Genomic DNA, 15,721 nt, shown 5'->3' on the forward strand with positions numbered 1-15,721 from the left:
TCCTCCCCATCTCAGACATGTTTACAAAAGCACCCGCCATGTTAAAAAAAAAAGAAAACGACAGCGACCGTCGTGCTGGCGCGACTCCGTTCGCTATAAAAGTGAAGCAACTTTTTAGCTTCTTAAAAAGTCCTACAAAAAAAGAAAGAAGAAGGATACGATTATTAATAATGATTGGGTGTTCAAAACGGTTGACAGATATGGAAAACTGGCCTTTAATAATAATAGTAATGATAATGATGATGATGATGATGCATATATATACGTATATGATGGATATGATATGATATGGCCTCGGCTTCCAGCTCTACTAGATAACTCCATTTTGTTAAGATACGAGTTTTTTGTCTTTGCTTCCTCACGAGTCACGACAGCCAGGAGCAGCACCGTCGCCGGCGAGGTCGTTGTCCAATCATCGATACTCCCGCCTTTTATAATCTCTCGGAGTCCGCTAACGACAGATTGTTCCCAGCTTCTCGTTCATTCTGTTTCTTCATTTTAACTGATCTGACCTTCCCAACCGTACTCTCTCTCTCTCTCTCTCTAGTCTCCGCCGTCCATGGCGGCCACCGGCGCCTGCCTCCTCCCGCCCGGCGTGTCTCCGGCTCCCCGTCTCCGGGGCCGAGCTTCAGCCGCCGCAAGCTCCGACCAGAACCCGAGACTCAGCTCGTCGTTGACCCGCGGATGCGCCGTTTCGAAGCAGCAGGCGCCCTCCGCATTGACTGGAACTACCATTCCTCGGACGAGACCGGTTGGAGAACACGGGAGGCGCTACGAGAAGAGCACGAGCTACCGGGGCTGGTCGGCGCCGTTCATGGAGGACGTGGAGCTGGAGAGCGGGCCCGACAGGGTGAAGAGGTTCTTCGATCATGCGAAGGACCTGGCCAGGCCGGACGGCGGACCGCCTCGCTGGTTCTCTCCTCTGGAGTGCGGCTCTCGCTCGGAGAAGTCGCCCCTGCTTCTCTATTTACCCGGTGAGTTCACTCGAGGTCCACGTTGATGACCAATCAACATCCTTGCTCGTGTTCGTAAGTTTTGTTGCCTTCGGTGGTTCATCGCTGAAGTGATCCGACAGGAGTTTGAGAGTCAAACTGGACTTATGTGGCGACGCTTTTGCGATTTCGACCACGATGATCTATAGATATATGTCATCGGGGCTGAACCTTTTTAGTTAATGATTGCTCTCCTTATTGCGAGTGACACTTGAGAATCTAAGGGTGCCAGCTTTCTTCCGTTGCGAAGTTGTTGACGTGCAGCTTGGAGTCGGAGCCTTTTCCGCTTTTGTGTTCAGACCTCACTTTAATCTTAATCATAAGCTGTTGGGTTTCCTTCCAAATTCGTCACGTTACTGTGAATCTTTTTCCAATCTTGATCACACTTTAAGTGCTTTGGGTTCCCGATATGCCGTTTTTCAGGAATTGACGACACTGGAGCTGGGCTTACTTCCCATCACAAGAAGCTCGGAAAGTATGCATGTTTACTATTCCTCAATTATTCAATCTTCCAGTTTAGCACTGAATTTTCAGCATCTAATTCTGCTTTTTGCCGCAATGGATCCATCGCCTTTACACTGTATTTATTCAAGCACTCTGGATTATAAGGAAATGAAAGATTGAAAAAAAGAAGAAGCAATATCTGGCAACATGGGGCAGCTAGCTTGTTTATGAACATACAACCTCAAATCCGTTCCAGCTAGATCAGTCCAGCTAGATCAGTTATCAAATAGCAGAGTTTGGAAATTTAGAATATCAGTTGTCAAATCAGAAGCAGTATGCCTTCTGTTAAGATATATTTGCTCTGGTTCATATTAGAGACATGATAAAGCTGCTTCACAAATCAGTTTTCTTTTCTCATTCCTAATAAATCTGGCGAAAATTCATCCACTTCCCGTTCACTATAAAAAAAAAAAAGCGGTGATTGTTGCACTTTGCATGATTAAAGGCTCTTTTCTTTCTCTCCTTAACTTGGATGAAGTAAGATGAGACACAGAGCCTGTGTTACCCTACTATCATCTGCAGGCTCTCGGGCTATTAATGACTGTGCAAACTGTTTCATGCAGTAGATGACACTTCACTGTTTAATTTAGTGGGAAATAGCTAACTACATGAATGTTTTCATGTATGAAGGATATTTGATATTTGGTGCTTGCACATCCCAGTCATGGATAGAACGTCATTTCGAGGTCCTCCTCTTTCTTACCCTCTTCAACTGCTTCACCAATTCTGAATAGTAACGATCTGAAGACAATGTCATTTGTAATCAACAATTTAATTGTGATGCTTTTAACTCCATTACATAGCAAAAGCATATCATTTTATAATGGAGTTGTAAATAAAACAATGCTAGATTACAATAGATGCTTTCGATTATCTTATCTTGGTACCACTCTTATGAGTTGATGACTCTTGTATCAATTTGCATGGCTCAGACCTGGTGAAAATGATTGAGAGAACAATAAAATCAGAGAACTACCGCTCCCCAAATAGACCTATATATCTTGTTGGAGAATCACTGGGAGGATGCCTTGCACTAGCTGTTGCAGCACGCAACCCTGACATTGATCTTCTATTAATCTTGGCCAACCCAGGTGAGGAGAAATTTCTAGTGAAGTTAAATAAATGGAGCAAGAAGCTCATGTACATGCAGCCTTTTCTTGTGGTAAATGAAATGCTCTATATGAGTTTTGCAGCATCCACATTGAATTTTGTTGGATTAAGGCTTACCTTAGAAGAGAACCTGTGTAAGTTGTGGCAGCTTTGCTTATAAAAAAGGAAACACCATTCATTTTTTTTTTTTTTTTTCTGTAGCGACATCATTTGACAAGTCGCAAATACAAGCACTATTACCTCTCCTGGAGTTAATGCCAGAACAATTGCAGCTAACCTACCCTTTCATCCTGAGTTTTATGGCAGGTTTGCTTTGCTCCTTATTATTTGTATTTTGCTACACTGTTTCATGTATTGCAGAAAACCTTTCAGGTTTGTTTGTATCACTTCTTATAGTATACTAGGCTACTGACTTATTGGAGGCTGATAATATAGCAATCTATGGTCGAGGTCTAGGGAATGTAAGAAGCGAGAAGAATCTTACTGAAGAAACTTTTGAGACATGCCACCTCCTGAAACCAAGAAGCTAGGGACAAAATTTGATGCCTGGCTGCAATTACTTCATCATAAGCAATATAGTAACTGGTAATCTTAGATGAGCATTGCCTTGATTTTTTATTGGAAATCGGGGGTTTGCATTCTGACCGATTTGGAAGTAAGTGTTATTGGAGATTTTGACTCCAGAAACAACTGAATGACTGAGGATAGCAGAGGTGTGTTTGCATTTTAATCTCATAGGAACCACCTTGGGGTATTTAGTGAACCTCTCTATTCAGCTTCTCTCTCTCCTAAATACTTCTCTTTACAACCTCCATTACTTTATGGTGCTACAATTACAGGCGACCCCAGAACTTCCGTTTCACATGCCCACATGTAGGAATACCTTATTGCTTGATGATGGTGAAAAGGGGCACTGACTGCTGTGTAAATGTGTTGGGGTGGGGCTGGTACTAAAGCGATTCTGAATTGCGGCCCTAGTTTTGGGATACCCAGTAGTCAATACCATAATTATCCAGCTGCAGCCATGAAGTAATTTTCTCCACTTATTCCACTTCATTTCTGGCAAATACAAGGTGATCCTTCGAGGAAGTTCAAGGCTAGCACAGAAGAAGGGCTTGCTCCACAACGAACAGTTGAAGAGCTATCAAAGGACTTATTGACCATGTCATCTCATGTATCTGTAAGCTAAACAATGACCATCATGTTCATGAGACTAGCATGCTTTTTTGCAATTTATTTTCCTTGAATTCACGTATCAAGTAGAACTCTTCCCAATTACATTTTCTTCTGACATGAACAACAGGCTACACTTGTGCTATGTATGTTCACTGTAATTTTTTGCTTGGAAAAACATTCATGGAAAAATTTACAGGTCCTTGCTGATATTCTCCCTAAAGAAACACTTCTGTGGAAGCTTCAGATGCTAAAATCAGCTTCAGCATATTCAAATTCACGCATTCATGATGTCAATGCACAGACTCTTCTTCTTACAAGGTCGTCATTTTATCCAATTTTGTCAAATCTCATCTAATTAGGTGCTGGGAGATTGGAGTTTATGATAGCTATGTACATTTTGGCAGACCAGATATCCTGAGCCAGTCTCATTGCTATCTCACACATCCCTTAGACAGCAAGGAGGAAACATGACACTGACACATGGATATTTGACAATAAAGGAAAATGAGGATCATCTTGTTATCTTCTTGTACTGTCATTGGATTTCTTCTTAACCACTAAGTAACTAATATGGTTGAGTTTCATAAGGCCATTAGTAAAGCAAACTAAATGGATTCTCTCACATGTTTATGAGACTGAAATGAAAAATTTCAAGCACTTACATATAATCAAGTAAGATCTACATCTTCAGGTGAGCAGCTTAAATATATCTGCATTGAAGAGTGAGTTACTTGGGCCGGAAATACCTTATAAAAAAAGGTCATTGAGAGTGCTTAAGCCATATGCATTAGCCCATGCGCTTGTCAAAGACAGCTCATTTTGTTTTAGTTCAGATGTTAGATGGCAAAAACAGGCAATGCAGTGCAACTACTGGCGCAGTGGATATTGTCCCAATATCGTAGGCATAATTGAAGGCTACAGCCTCATTTGGAAGAACTTTGATGAGTTTTCCTTCAACTATGAGTTAAACTATTGTCTTAATTTATCTGTGTAGAGTCATGTAGTAAGACCTATATAACACTGGCTAGTGGCGACGCTATTGCTGTGGCAGATTTGCCCACTAATCAGAGGAAAGGTCATTCTAATCCTTCATTTTCTTTGCCTGAACCAACTCGATTTGTGAGCAGCATGATGGTCACATTTCCTTGCCCTTTTTTGTTTTTTGTTTTTGTTTTTTTGGGTGTTCTCTCTGTTTATGAGGTGCTCAGTCTCTATTAAACTTCTTTCTCCAATGATTGTTTCTGAAGATGCACAAACTTATTATTTAAAGTTGCAATTGTCATGTATTTTTCTGAGGCAATTGTGGACTAACTTTAACTGGGATTTGTTATTCTAGTGCGAAGGATTGGTTATTGCCAAGTCAAGCAGAAGGTGCTAGACTAAACAACGCACTGCGGAGAAGCCATATCCGGAAGTTTGAAGACTGTGGTCATTACCTTTTCTTGGTGCGTTTCTCTCTTTCCAGAAGCTGGAATTATGCATGAACTACTATCTTGTTTATGTCTTACAATTTCAATAGATGGAAGAAGGAAAGGCACCCTATGAAAGAATTGAAGAACTTTTTGCGTGACCACGATCCTTTCTAGCTTGGTTTGCCATATCAACTGAAAATGTCAAATAGGAAAAAAATAGAGAAACTTCTACTAGTCTGGAATGCTCTTCTTACTGGATGAATATTCCACTTCTGAATTTGCACCGTCTTTAATCTGAATAGTGTGTCCTACCACGGTGAAATTCTGCAGAGCAATTAATTTTAAAGTCACTCATTTTGATTGATATTTCCGATAGGCATTCTGCAATACTCATGAGATAATCATGCCAAGTCTATTCTTCTGAGTAATTTTTCTAGTAATGCTAGCTTTAGTCTGCTCTTTAATGATCATATACACCTGAGCCACTCAGAATTGTTTTCAGATACTCTTTCATGCCGATCACTAAACTCTAGGTGAAAGATATCAGTACTTCCTTCTCAATTAATGACCATGGCTGTCGACTCTATAACATGTGTATATGACCAACACCACAACCACTTACTACTTACTTCTAGGTGATGTTTCTCTGTTGGATGGATGATGTCCCTGCAGAATCATAATAGTGAGACTGTATACTGTAGTATCCCCTGCTCTTCAGAAATATGATGCAGTTTAGCTTCATTGAAACATTCTCTTCACTGTTATAGTGCATTCCCCTGCTTTTACCAGCTGATATGGGTTCAGCTTTATCTGATGAGGGACGGTGTGATTTATTTTCATGTAGGAAGATGATTTTGATTTGGTGACCATAATTAAACGTGTTGGTTTCTACCGTCGTGGAAAATGTCTTGACTACGTTTCGGACTACCTGCCACCAACCCCTGCTGAATATAGGAAAGTATATGAATCGAACAGGTGCAGTTTTTCATCTGAACTTTGTCCAAAGGTCAAAACAGGATAGCAGTTTAAGACCCCCAGGAAGTCCATAAATATCATATTCTGTGTACTTAATCCAGCATTTGGTCTGCTAGAGGCCTTGTGTCATGATTGACCTTCATATCTATGCTTATATTATTCTAAAGGTTCAATGAAATGAAGTTCACAAAAGAAGATGAGTATTGTATGGTCAAATCAACATACTTTTTAGTCGAATAGATTGTTTCAATAGCAATATAGGCATGTCCTCTCTAAAACAGTTCCTCCCTTGAATTTGTTTTCAATGTTTAGACTGTTGTTACCTGACATCTTGCATAATCTTAGATGGTTTAATGAGATAACTGGACCAGTGATGCTGTCAACTTTAGAGGATGGGAGGATAGTTAGAGGTCTGGATGGGATTCCATCAGAGGGCCCAGTTCTATATGTTGGCTATCACATGTTATTAGGACTTGAACTGGTACCTTTGGTAACTGGATTCATGAACGAGAGGAACATTCTTTTACGAGGGATAGCACATCCTATGATCTTCGAGAATTACGAAAAAGGACAAACGGTTGAACCTGAGTACTTTGACAATTACCGGATAATGGGTGCAGTACCTGTTTCAGGGACCAATTTGTTCAAGCTTCTTTCGTCAAAGTCTCATGTCTTGCTCTATCCAGGAGGCATGCGTGAAGCACTTCATCGTAAGGTACTAATGCTAGAACCTTAATGTGCTGCAGATGTCAGTGATCATATGATTGGTGAAATAACCTCAAATTGGATCGTGATGGCAAGCCTTCTGTTGAATAATAATCATACATATCAGTAAATAGTTTTTATCACCTCCTCCCTCCAAATACGCCTCAGGTGTTAATCGTTGGATTGCCATATCTCTCCATCTAAAATGTGCATGTTTGTGGCACATGCACAGGGGAATACTTGATATTCATGTTTGCTTGCTTTGGAAAAGATGAAATCTACCTGTACATTACAACTTACTAATGTCAGAAAACATGTACATGTAATTGCCAGGGTGAAGAGTACAAGCTAATTTGGCCAGAACAGTCTGAGTTTGTCAGGATGGCGATTAAATTTGGAGCCAAAATAGTGCCTTTTGGTACAGTTGGAGAAGATGACTTTGGTGAGGTAAGTCAATAAAAAATTCAGCTTGCAATGTGAGTTCTTGTTGGCTTTTTTCGCCTCATTGTACTTTAGAGACGCATGGAATTGTTGAGGACATGATCGTTTGACAGAATTTTTAGATTATTTTTTTACTGATTATTTTTTTTTTCTTGATTGAGTTTGTCTTTTGACTTGAAAATTAAGCAAACAGGTCTATGTTAAGGTGGATGCTCTTATTTTTCTTGCATGCAATGATTTTTACCGGTAACTAGCATAAATTACATTTGAAAATCATTGACTAGTTTTATGGAGATGTCAGACCTTGTTCCAAAGCTTTTAATAGGATAGCATCAACTGAACTTTGCTTTCATATACTCTCATATTATGCTCAAGGACAATATGCAGTTCTTTACCTAGAAGTATAAGTTTGGATCATGATCCGCTAGTTGCATGAATTTAGATAACTTTTCTTAATCCACTGAAAATCAATATTTGTTTGTAAATCAACTCTGATAGTTCGTGTGCACATGAATTTAATCACGGTACATCCTGCGGATGTCCTTGAGTCATTGTCCGCATGTTTGTTTACTCTAATTTTTTGCGCCTAGCAGGTCTTTTTTGATTATGATGACCAAATGAAGATCCCATACTTTAGGAATTGGATACAGCAACTGACGGAAAATAGTGGAAAAGTGAGGTATGAACAATCCAGCAGATTCCTTCTTTACCAAAAAAAAAAAAAAACAATCCAGCAGATTCCAAGCCATTTTTCTTATGATTTTACCCCCACTCCCTGTTTTCTGCGTCTATTTGCAGTGAACACATATCTTTTGCATGACTTTGATAGGTCTAATGCAACTGGAGAGGTAGCCAATCAAGATGTCCACCTTCCTTGGATTCGGCCAAAAGTTCCTGGCCGATTCTATTTTTGTTTCGGAAAACCAATAGAAACAGCAGGTAATGCCCTTGCTGCAACCTACAATTTCCACAGAAGTATTATACAGTGATTCTGGGAATTAGCTTCTCACATTAGAACCCATCATCTCCTAAGAAGTCATATACATGACTGGATATGAAGCCTCCATTAAATCAATCCATGCCTTTGAATTATCCTGTCTTGCTTCAATTTATTATTTTTCCATCGCACAACTTACATGCACAAGCTTGATTTCTAGTGGTCTTTCCTTTATTTGTATAAGATGGATAGTGGTCAATTCACTGAACCTTGTACGACAGATGCAGAATTTGTACACTCGATATTGATCATGAAACTGCACTTTATGCCCCTTGATACCGGTTCCAAAGCACTCTGCACAATAATTTGTCTCTTGCTGGTTTTCTCAATTCAAATCAAATGGGGTTTACTAGTAAGTTGACTTTATGACGTGATTGTACTCTTGAAGGGAGGAGGGAGGAACTGAAAGACCGGGAAAAATGTCATGAACTATATCTACAAATCAAGTCAGAGGTGGAGAGCTGCATGGTATACCTGAGAGAGAAAAGGGAGAGCGATCCTTATAGGAGCATCTTCTCCCGATTGATGTACCAGGCAACACATAATTCTGCATCTAAAAAAATTCCAACCTTTGAACTGTGATGGAATGGAATATATTCGGAGATGGACCATTTTGCTTTTTGGATTCCCTCTCAAACAGCGTAAGCCACGGGCTTTTTATTGTACAGTGTAGGAGGTCTTTTGGCTAATCATTATTCAGACTCAGCTGACTTCTGGACTTGCTGAGCCTCAAGAATAATTATGGACAGGGCTTCTCTGCTTGGCTTTTCAAGCTCTTACTAAATTTGTTCTTCAGTTTTCTTTTTTCCTTCTAATTTATGTGGTCTCTCAGGAGTAGAGAAGCTTTTGCCTTTCAGAACTGGTGGATGTAATAATGGACAGCCTTCTCTGTCGCCATAGATGGTATCAAGTGGTTTATTTTCGCATTATCACTCTTCTTATGCAACAATTGAGTTCGGAAAACTTGCACATGTATATATTGGCACATTTATATAAGCCTGGAACATGCCACACTCGATAAATACATTAAAAACATCATGTTGAAAAAATGATCAAGAAGAGGGGGTTATATTAGTTTTGATGAAAGAAGAATCAAATCTGGGGGTCGATGTCCATTTTAGTACTAGATGAGTAAAGAAGACAGCCACAATGTCTCAATTTTGTAGTAGGCGCTAGTTTCACTTGTTTTTTGAAAAGCAATGGTTATGCCAACTTCTTAGATCAAGAAATATCAATAACCTGCACAAGAAATTCGTGTCCACTTCAGGATGGATCATGCCATGCTCAATCTGTCTCGTCTCTGAGTTCTCATCTCATAAGTAGGAGAACATAAGTGTAATGACAGGCAATGAACATTTGCCCATTCGCATGTCAAAGACAATTCATTTTCTTTAGTTCAGATATCATATGGTAAAGACAGGCAATGCAGTGCGACTACTATTTCAGTGGATTTTGTCCCAATATCTTAGGCATATTTGAAGGCTACAGCCTCATTTGGAAGAACTTCAATGAGTTTTCTTTTCTAAAAGTTAAATTATTGTCTTAATTCAACTGCACATAGTCATTTGGTAAGATCTATATAACACTGGCTAGTGGCAAAGCTATCGCTGCAGTGGATTCATCCACTATTCCGAGGAAAGGTCATTGCTATCATTCATTTTCTTTCCTGAACCAACTTGATTTTGTGAGCAGCAAGATGGTCGCATCTCCTTACTTCTTTTCTTGGTGTTGGGTGTTCTATCAGTTTATTAGGTGTGGCCCCTGTTAAACTTCTTCAACCTTCCGTTTTGTCCCCTTTCTTCAACCTTTGTATCTGAAGATACACAAACTTCTCATTTGCTTTCGTCATGTATTTCTGTGAGCAATCTTAAGCTTACTTATAATTGGGATTTGTAATTTTAGGGGGAAGGATTGGTTATTGCCAAGTCAAGCAGAAGGAGCTAGACTAAACTGCGCACTGCAGAGAAGTCAAATCAGTAACTTTGATGACGGCGGTCATTTCCTCTTCTTGGTAGGTTTCTCTCTTTCCAGAAGCTGCTATGATGCATGAACTATTATGCCATATGTGTGTTGCGATTTCAATAAAAGGGAGAAGGAAAAAACACCCTACATAAGAACCGAATAAGCTTTTGTTTGGCAAGTCCTTTCTAGTTTGGTTTAGCATGTTGACTGAAAATGTCACAAGAAAAACAGAATAGAAACTTGCTGTTGGTCTGGAATGCTCCTTACTGGATGACTATTTGACTTCTGAATTTGCACTGTCTCGAATCCGAATATTGTGTTCTATCATGGTGGAATTCTGCAGAGCCATTAATTTTTAAAAGTACTCCTTTGGATTGATATTTTGCATAGCCATTCTGCAATGGGTCATGAGATAATTATGCCAAGTCCATTCCATTGAGTATTAAATCTGTTAATGCTAGCTCTGCTCTTTATCGATCATCATTTCTCCTGAGGCATTCAAAATTGTTCAAAGATATTTTTTCGTGCTGATCCCTAAACTCTAGGTGAAAAGATATCAGTACTTTCTTTTCAATTAATAACCAGTGCTATCAACTCTATTTCATGAGTATACGATCCCCCACAACTGCATCCTACCCTAATTCTTGCTGATGTCTCTGTCAGATGAATGATATCATTGCATTATAATACTTGTGAGGCAGGCATCAGAAATATGGTGCAGTTTAGCTTCGTTGAAGCATTCTCTTCACTTTTTAAAGAACTCAATTCCTCTGCTTTTTACAGTTGATGTGGGTTTAGCTTTATGTGATGAGGCGTATTGTCATTAATTTATATATCCTTTGCATGCAGGAAGATGGTTTTGATTTGGTAACCATAATTAAGGGCGTTGGTTTCTACCGTCGTGGAAAAGGTCTTGACTATGTTTCAGATTGCCTGCCACCAAGCCCTGCTGAAATAAGAAACTATATGAATCGTTCAGGTAACGTTTTTCATCTGAACTTTGTCTTGTGGTCAAAACAGGATGGCAGTTCAAGACACCTAGGAAGTTTACAAATATCATATTTTGTGAACTTAATCCAGCATTTGGTCAGCCAGAGACCTCATGGCTTGATCCACCCTGGTTTTCATGCTTATGATATTCTAAAGGTTTAATGAAACGAAGCTCACAAAAGGAGATTCATGTGATATTCCCAAGGTCTTCTGTGAGTAAAGTGACAACGGTCTTGCTCTTCATGGATGGCCATGGCTCTATCTGAGTACCATACTGTCAAAGAAACATATTCTTCAGTTGACTAGTTTGTTTCCAGAACAAGATAATTGTGTCCTCTTCAAGGGAGTTCCTACTTTGAATTTGTTTTTAGTCTCTGGACGACTGTTACCTGGCAACTTGCATAATTTTAGATGGTTTGATGAGATAACTGGACCAGTGATGCTGTCAACTTTAAAGGATGGGAGGATTGTTAGAGGTCTGGATGGGCTTACATTGGAGGGGCCAGTTCTATATGTTGGCTATCACATGTTATTAGGCCTCGAACTGTTTCCTATGGTTTTTCGATTACTGAATCAGAGGAACATTCTTTTACGAGGGATAGCACATCCTAAGCTCTTTGAGAAATACAAAAAAGGACAAACGCTTGACCCGGCATATACTGATGCATTCCGGATGATGGGTGCGGTACCTGTTTCAGGGACCAATTTGTTCAAACTTCTTTCGTCAAAGTGCCATGTCTTACTCTATCCAGGAGGCGTGCCTGAAGCACTTCATCGTAAGGTAATATTGCTACCCTAATATACTGCAGATGCTAGAGATCATATAATTGGTGAAATAACCTGAAATTTGATCGAACTAAGGCAAGCCTTCTGTTCATAGAATCATACGTCTCAGTTGATAGTTTGTTATCACCCCCTCCCATTTACACCTCAGGTATTATCTGTAGTTACGTTACCATGTCTCTTCATATAAAAAGTGCATTTTTGTGGCGACATTTTATTATTTTTGTTTGATTGCTTTAGCAAAAACGATAGCTGCCCCTACATCAAAATTTCAAGCAATGTCAAGTGTCCATGTCCATGTAAAATTGCCAGGGTGAAGAGTACAAGCTATGTTGGCCAGAGCAGCCTGAGCTTGTCAGGATGGTAGTTCGCTTTGGAGCCAAAATGGTGCCTTTTGTTGCCGTTGGAGAAGATGACTTTGGTGAAGTAAGTCCATAAAATTCAGTTTGCAAGTGAGCTCGTCACCTTCGTGTTTCCGTCATTGTATTTTGGAGATGCAGGGAATTGTTGACAGAATGTTTTGTTTTATTTGTTATCTTTAACTGCTTATGTTTTTTGCCGATCGAGTTTGTCTTTTTACTCGAAATTTAAGCAGACAAGTACATGTAAAGGAGGATGCTTTATTTTTTCTTGCATGCAATGATTTTATCGGGCAACTGGCGCAAATTGCATTTGAAAATCTTTGAAGTTTAATGGAGATGTCAGAACTTGTCGCAAAGCTTTTAACAGGATAGCATCAACTGAAGTTTGCTTTCAAATGCTCTCATATAATCCTCAAGGGCAATATGCAGTTTGTTTCCTGAAAATAAAAAATTTGGATCTCGACCCATTAGTTGCATGAAGGCTCAATCCACTGAACATCAGCACCTGTGCATAAATCCAACTCTGATACTTCACGTGCGCATGATTTGATAACATGCTGCAGATGTTCTTCAGTCAATGTCCAGATGGTTGCTTTACTCTGAATTTTGCACCTGGCAGGTCTTTCTCGATTACGATGAGATCCCACTTTTGAGTGACTTGATACAACAACTGACGGAAGATAATGCAGAAGTGAGGTATGAATAGTCCAGCGGATTCCAGTCCATTTTTCCTGTGAATTTACCCACAGTCCCTATTTTCCTTGTCTATTTGTGATGAATAAATATCTTTGGCATGACTTTGGCAGGTCTAACGCAACCAGAGAGGTGCCCAATCAAGATCAGTGCCGTCCTTTGATTCGGCCAAAAATTCCGGGCCGGTTCTATTATTGTTTCGGAAAACCAATTGAAACAGCAGGCATGTCCATTGTTGCAACCCACTTTCCAATTTGCTTTAGGTGTTACAGAATGATTCTTGGAATTAGCTTCTCACATTAGAACCCGTCATCTCCTAAGAATTCGTACACGTGACTGGAGATGAAACCTCCATTCTGTCAATCCATGCCACTCATTCATCCCTTCAATTTCCATTATTACATGGCACTACTTCGGCGCTCGTGCTTGATTTCTCGTGGTCTTCTTTATTTTTTTTCCCTGCTGGAGAGTGCTCAATATGTCCAAACCTCGTCAGATACATAACTAGTACAGTCGATATTGATCATAGAGCTGCATTTTATTCCTTCCGTTACCAATTCAGGAGCACCCTCCACAATTTTCTCAGTTTATCTCAACCGTGGTTTACTAGTAAGTTGACCGTATGACATGATTGTTCTTCTGAAGGGTGGAAGCGGGAACTCAAAAACCAGGAAAAATGTCACGAACTGTATTTACAAGCCAAGTCAGAGGTGGAGAGCTGCCTGGCGTACCTGAGAGAGAAACGAGAGAGCGATCCTTATAGGAGCATCTTCGCCCGATTGATGTACCAGGCCACGCATGGTTCTGCATTTGAAACTCCAACCTTTGAACTGTGACGGAATCTCGTCCAAGATGGACGACATTGCTTTTCAAGCTCTTACAGATTCGTTCTTCAGTTTTCTTTTTTCCATCTAATTCTATGACATCTGGAATTTTCATAATAATACTTAAGGAGTGCCGGACATCTAAAGTGTCAAAATTTGGCACGGAGAGACATTCAAGTACCAAAAGTTAGGAAATGACACTTAAAATACCAAAATCGAAGCAAAATGGATTACTCAAGTGCCAACGGCGAGAAAATCCGGTTAAATGCTGACGTGATGATTTTCTGGTAAAATAAATGTAAAACGACGTCATTTTGCATCTTGACGTGGCTAGACAAATGCAAAAGCGATGTTGTTTTGTCTTTGACATAGTAAATAATTAATATAAAAATTAATTAAATTAAATTAAAAATTAAATTTATTTAAAACATTTAAAATTTACAAAAAAAAAAAAAAAAGGGAGAGAGGAGGCACGTGGCTAAGGGTTGAGCCCTCGCCGCCGCCACCTCCCCACCATCGCCAAGAAGGGTCGACGATGATGGGGGGCGTCGTCGGCTCGGGTCGCCGAGCCCTAGCTAAGGGCCGCCGACCCCGGCCAACTAGTAGCGAGGGCTCACAAGCCCTCGCCCAAATCTGGGGTGAGGTAGGCGAGGGCCACCGATCTCGTCGGATCTAGGGAGGGCCACGACATTCACCCTAGATCTGAGCATGGGCTCGGGAGCCCTTGCTGCTAGTCAGCCAGGGTTACCGGCCCCTGGTCAGGGCCTAGCGACCCCAGCCAACCCTCCCCTTACTTTCGCCGGCCTTTCCTGGCAACGACGGTGAGGGCTCAGCCCTCAACCACCTTTTCCACCCTCTTTTTTTCTTTTTCTTTTTAAATATATATTTAATTTAAATTTTTATTTATTTATTTTTAAAATTTAATTAAATCAATTTTTATATTAAAAATTCGAATCTGCACAAAAAAACGATGTCATTTTTACATTTATTTGTTGAGTCAGCTCTCTAGCAAGTCACGTAGGCGAGAAAAATAATAAAAAATTATTTCCGGTAGGGTTCATCGGAGATGGCACTTAAGTATTTCACTTTAAAAAAAAATAGCACTTAACTATTACTTTCTTAACTTTTAGTACTTAAGTATTCTTTCGTGCCAAGTTTTGGCACTTGGGGTATACTTTTTTCAATATTTAAGATACAAAGTTAAGTATTATTTAGTTTCAAACTTTGGATAGAATATAAATCATTAATTTTGTGAGGTACGCAAAGTGCAATGGACAGTTGTCGACAACCGTAATAGTCCAAAATCCAATATGTTAGAATTAAATTGTTGAAATGTATGTCGATAGCTAAGGAAAATGAAAACAGAATTTGTGGCATATATGTTATTCGGCAGCATGGTCCTTCCGACCTCATAATAGGAACTGCCTGTTGGCCACCAAATCCTTTTCATTTTCTGGCTCATATCATAAAACAATTCATGATAGCATAATTTTGATGGTTTCAATTGCACCAAGTGCAAAGCATACTATCAGGATTAACCAAAATATCTATAGTTTTAAAGAATCATATCAGTTAATTAGAAAGTAAGTTAGGAGAGAGCTTTAAGAATTCGTGCGTTCTACCCCTTAGCATTACAAGTAGTGCCTTAAATAGGCATAAGACAAACACCAAACAATGCTTATTGATGATAGTTCTGGAGATCAGCAACAATTTGTACAGGCAATTTATGGCCAACAATGACCAATAATTTGTACATAGTATCTCTTATATTGACAAACGTGACTTTCAGCCTGAC

General features: G+C 39.7%; 2 protein-coding genes across 5 annotated transcripts; both read left to right on the plus strand.

The window, feature by feature from the left end:
- Positions 1–303: 303 nt before the first annotated feature.
- On the plus strand, positions 304–9,241 carry LOC104419114 (acyltransferase-like protein At3g26840, chloroplastic). 2 transcript variants are annotated; one of them, XM_039301632.1, is made up of 15 exons: positions 304–400; positions 548–974; positions 1,416–1,467; positions 2,127–2,182; positions 2,429–2,587; positions 2,808–2,912; positions 3,680–3,786; positions 3,979–4,100; positions 5,119–5,227; positions 6,039–6,169; positions 6,515–6,884; positions 7,208–7,321; positions 7,909–7,994; positions 8,145–8,254; positions 8,701–9,241. In XM_039301632.1, exons 2-15 carry the CDS (start codon positions 560–562, stop codon positions 8,892–8,894), a joined length of 2,130 nt encoding a protein of 709 aa, XP_039157566.1. In that variant the 5' UTR covers positions 304–400; positions 548–559; the 3' UTR covers positions 8,895–9,241. The 2 variants fall into 2 exon arrangements, with proteins under 2 accessions (XP_039157566.1, XP_039157568.1); XM_039301634.1 differs by lacking the exons at positions 304–400; positions 2,127–2,182 and having other exon boundaries at positions 729–974.
- Positions 9,089–13,997, plus strand: LOC120288163 (acyltransferase-like protein At3g26840, chloroplastic). 3 transcript variants are annotated; one of them, XM_039301636.1, is made up of 8 exons: positions 9,089–9,215; positions 10,215–10,323; positions 11,124–11,253; positions 11,963–12,045; positions 12,360–12,473; positions 13,029–13,105; positions 13,216–13,325; positions 13,748–13,997. In XM_039301636.1, the coding sequence occupies exons 1-8, from the start codon at positions 9,187–9,189 to the stop codon at positions 13,936–13,938; spliced, it is 843 nt and encodes a 280-aa protein (XP_039157570.1). In that variant the 5' UTR covers positions 9,089–9,186; the 3' UTR covers positions 13,939–13,997. The 3 variants fall into 3 exon arrangements, with proteins under 3 accessions (XP_039157570.1, XP_039157569.1, XP_039157571.1); XM_039301635.1 differs by lacking the exon at positions 9,089–9,215 and adding an exon at positions 9,377–10,064; XM_039301637.1 differs by lacking the exons at positions 9,089–9,215; positions 10,215–10,323 and having other exon boundaries at positions 11,160–11,253; positions 11,470–12,045.
- The last annotated feature ends 1,724 nt before the right edge of the window (positions 13,998–15,721 follow it).

This window comes from Eucalyptus grandis, chromosome 9 (assembly GCF_016545825.1).
Source record: "Eucalyptus grandis isolate ANBG69807.140 chromosome 9, ASM1654582v1, whole genome shotgun sequence".
Classification (NCBI taxonomy): Eukaryota; Viridiplantae; Streptophyta; class Magnoliopsida; order Myrtales; family Myrtaceae; genus Eucalyptus; species Eucalyptus grandis.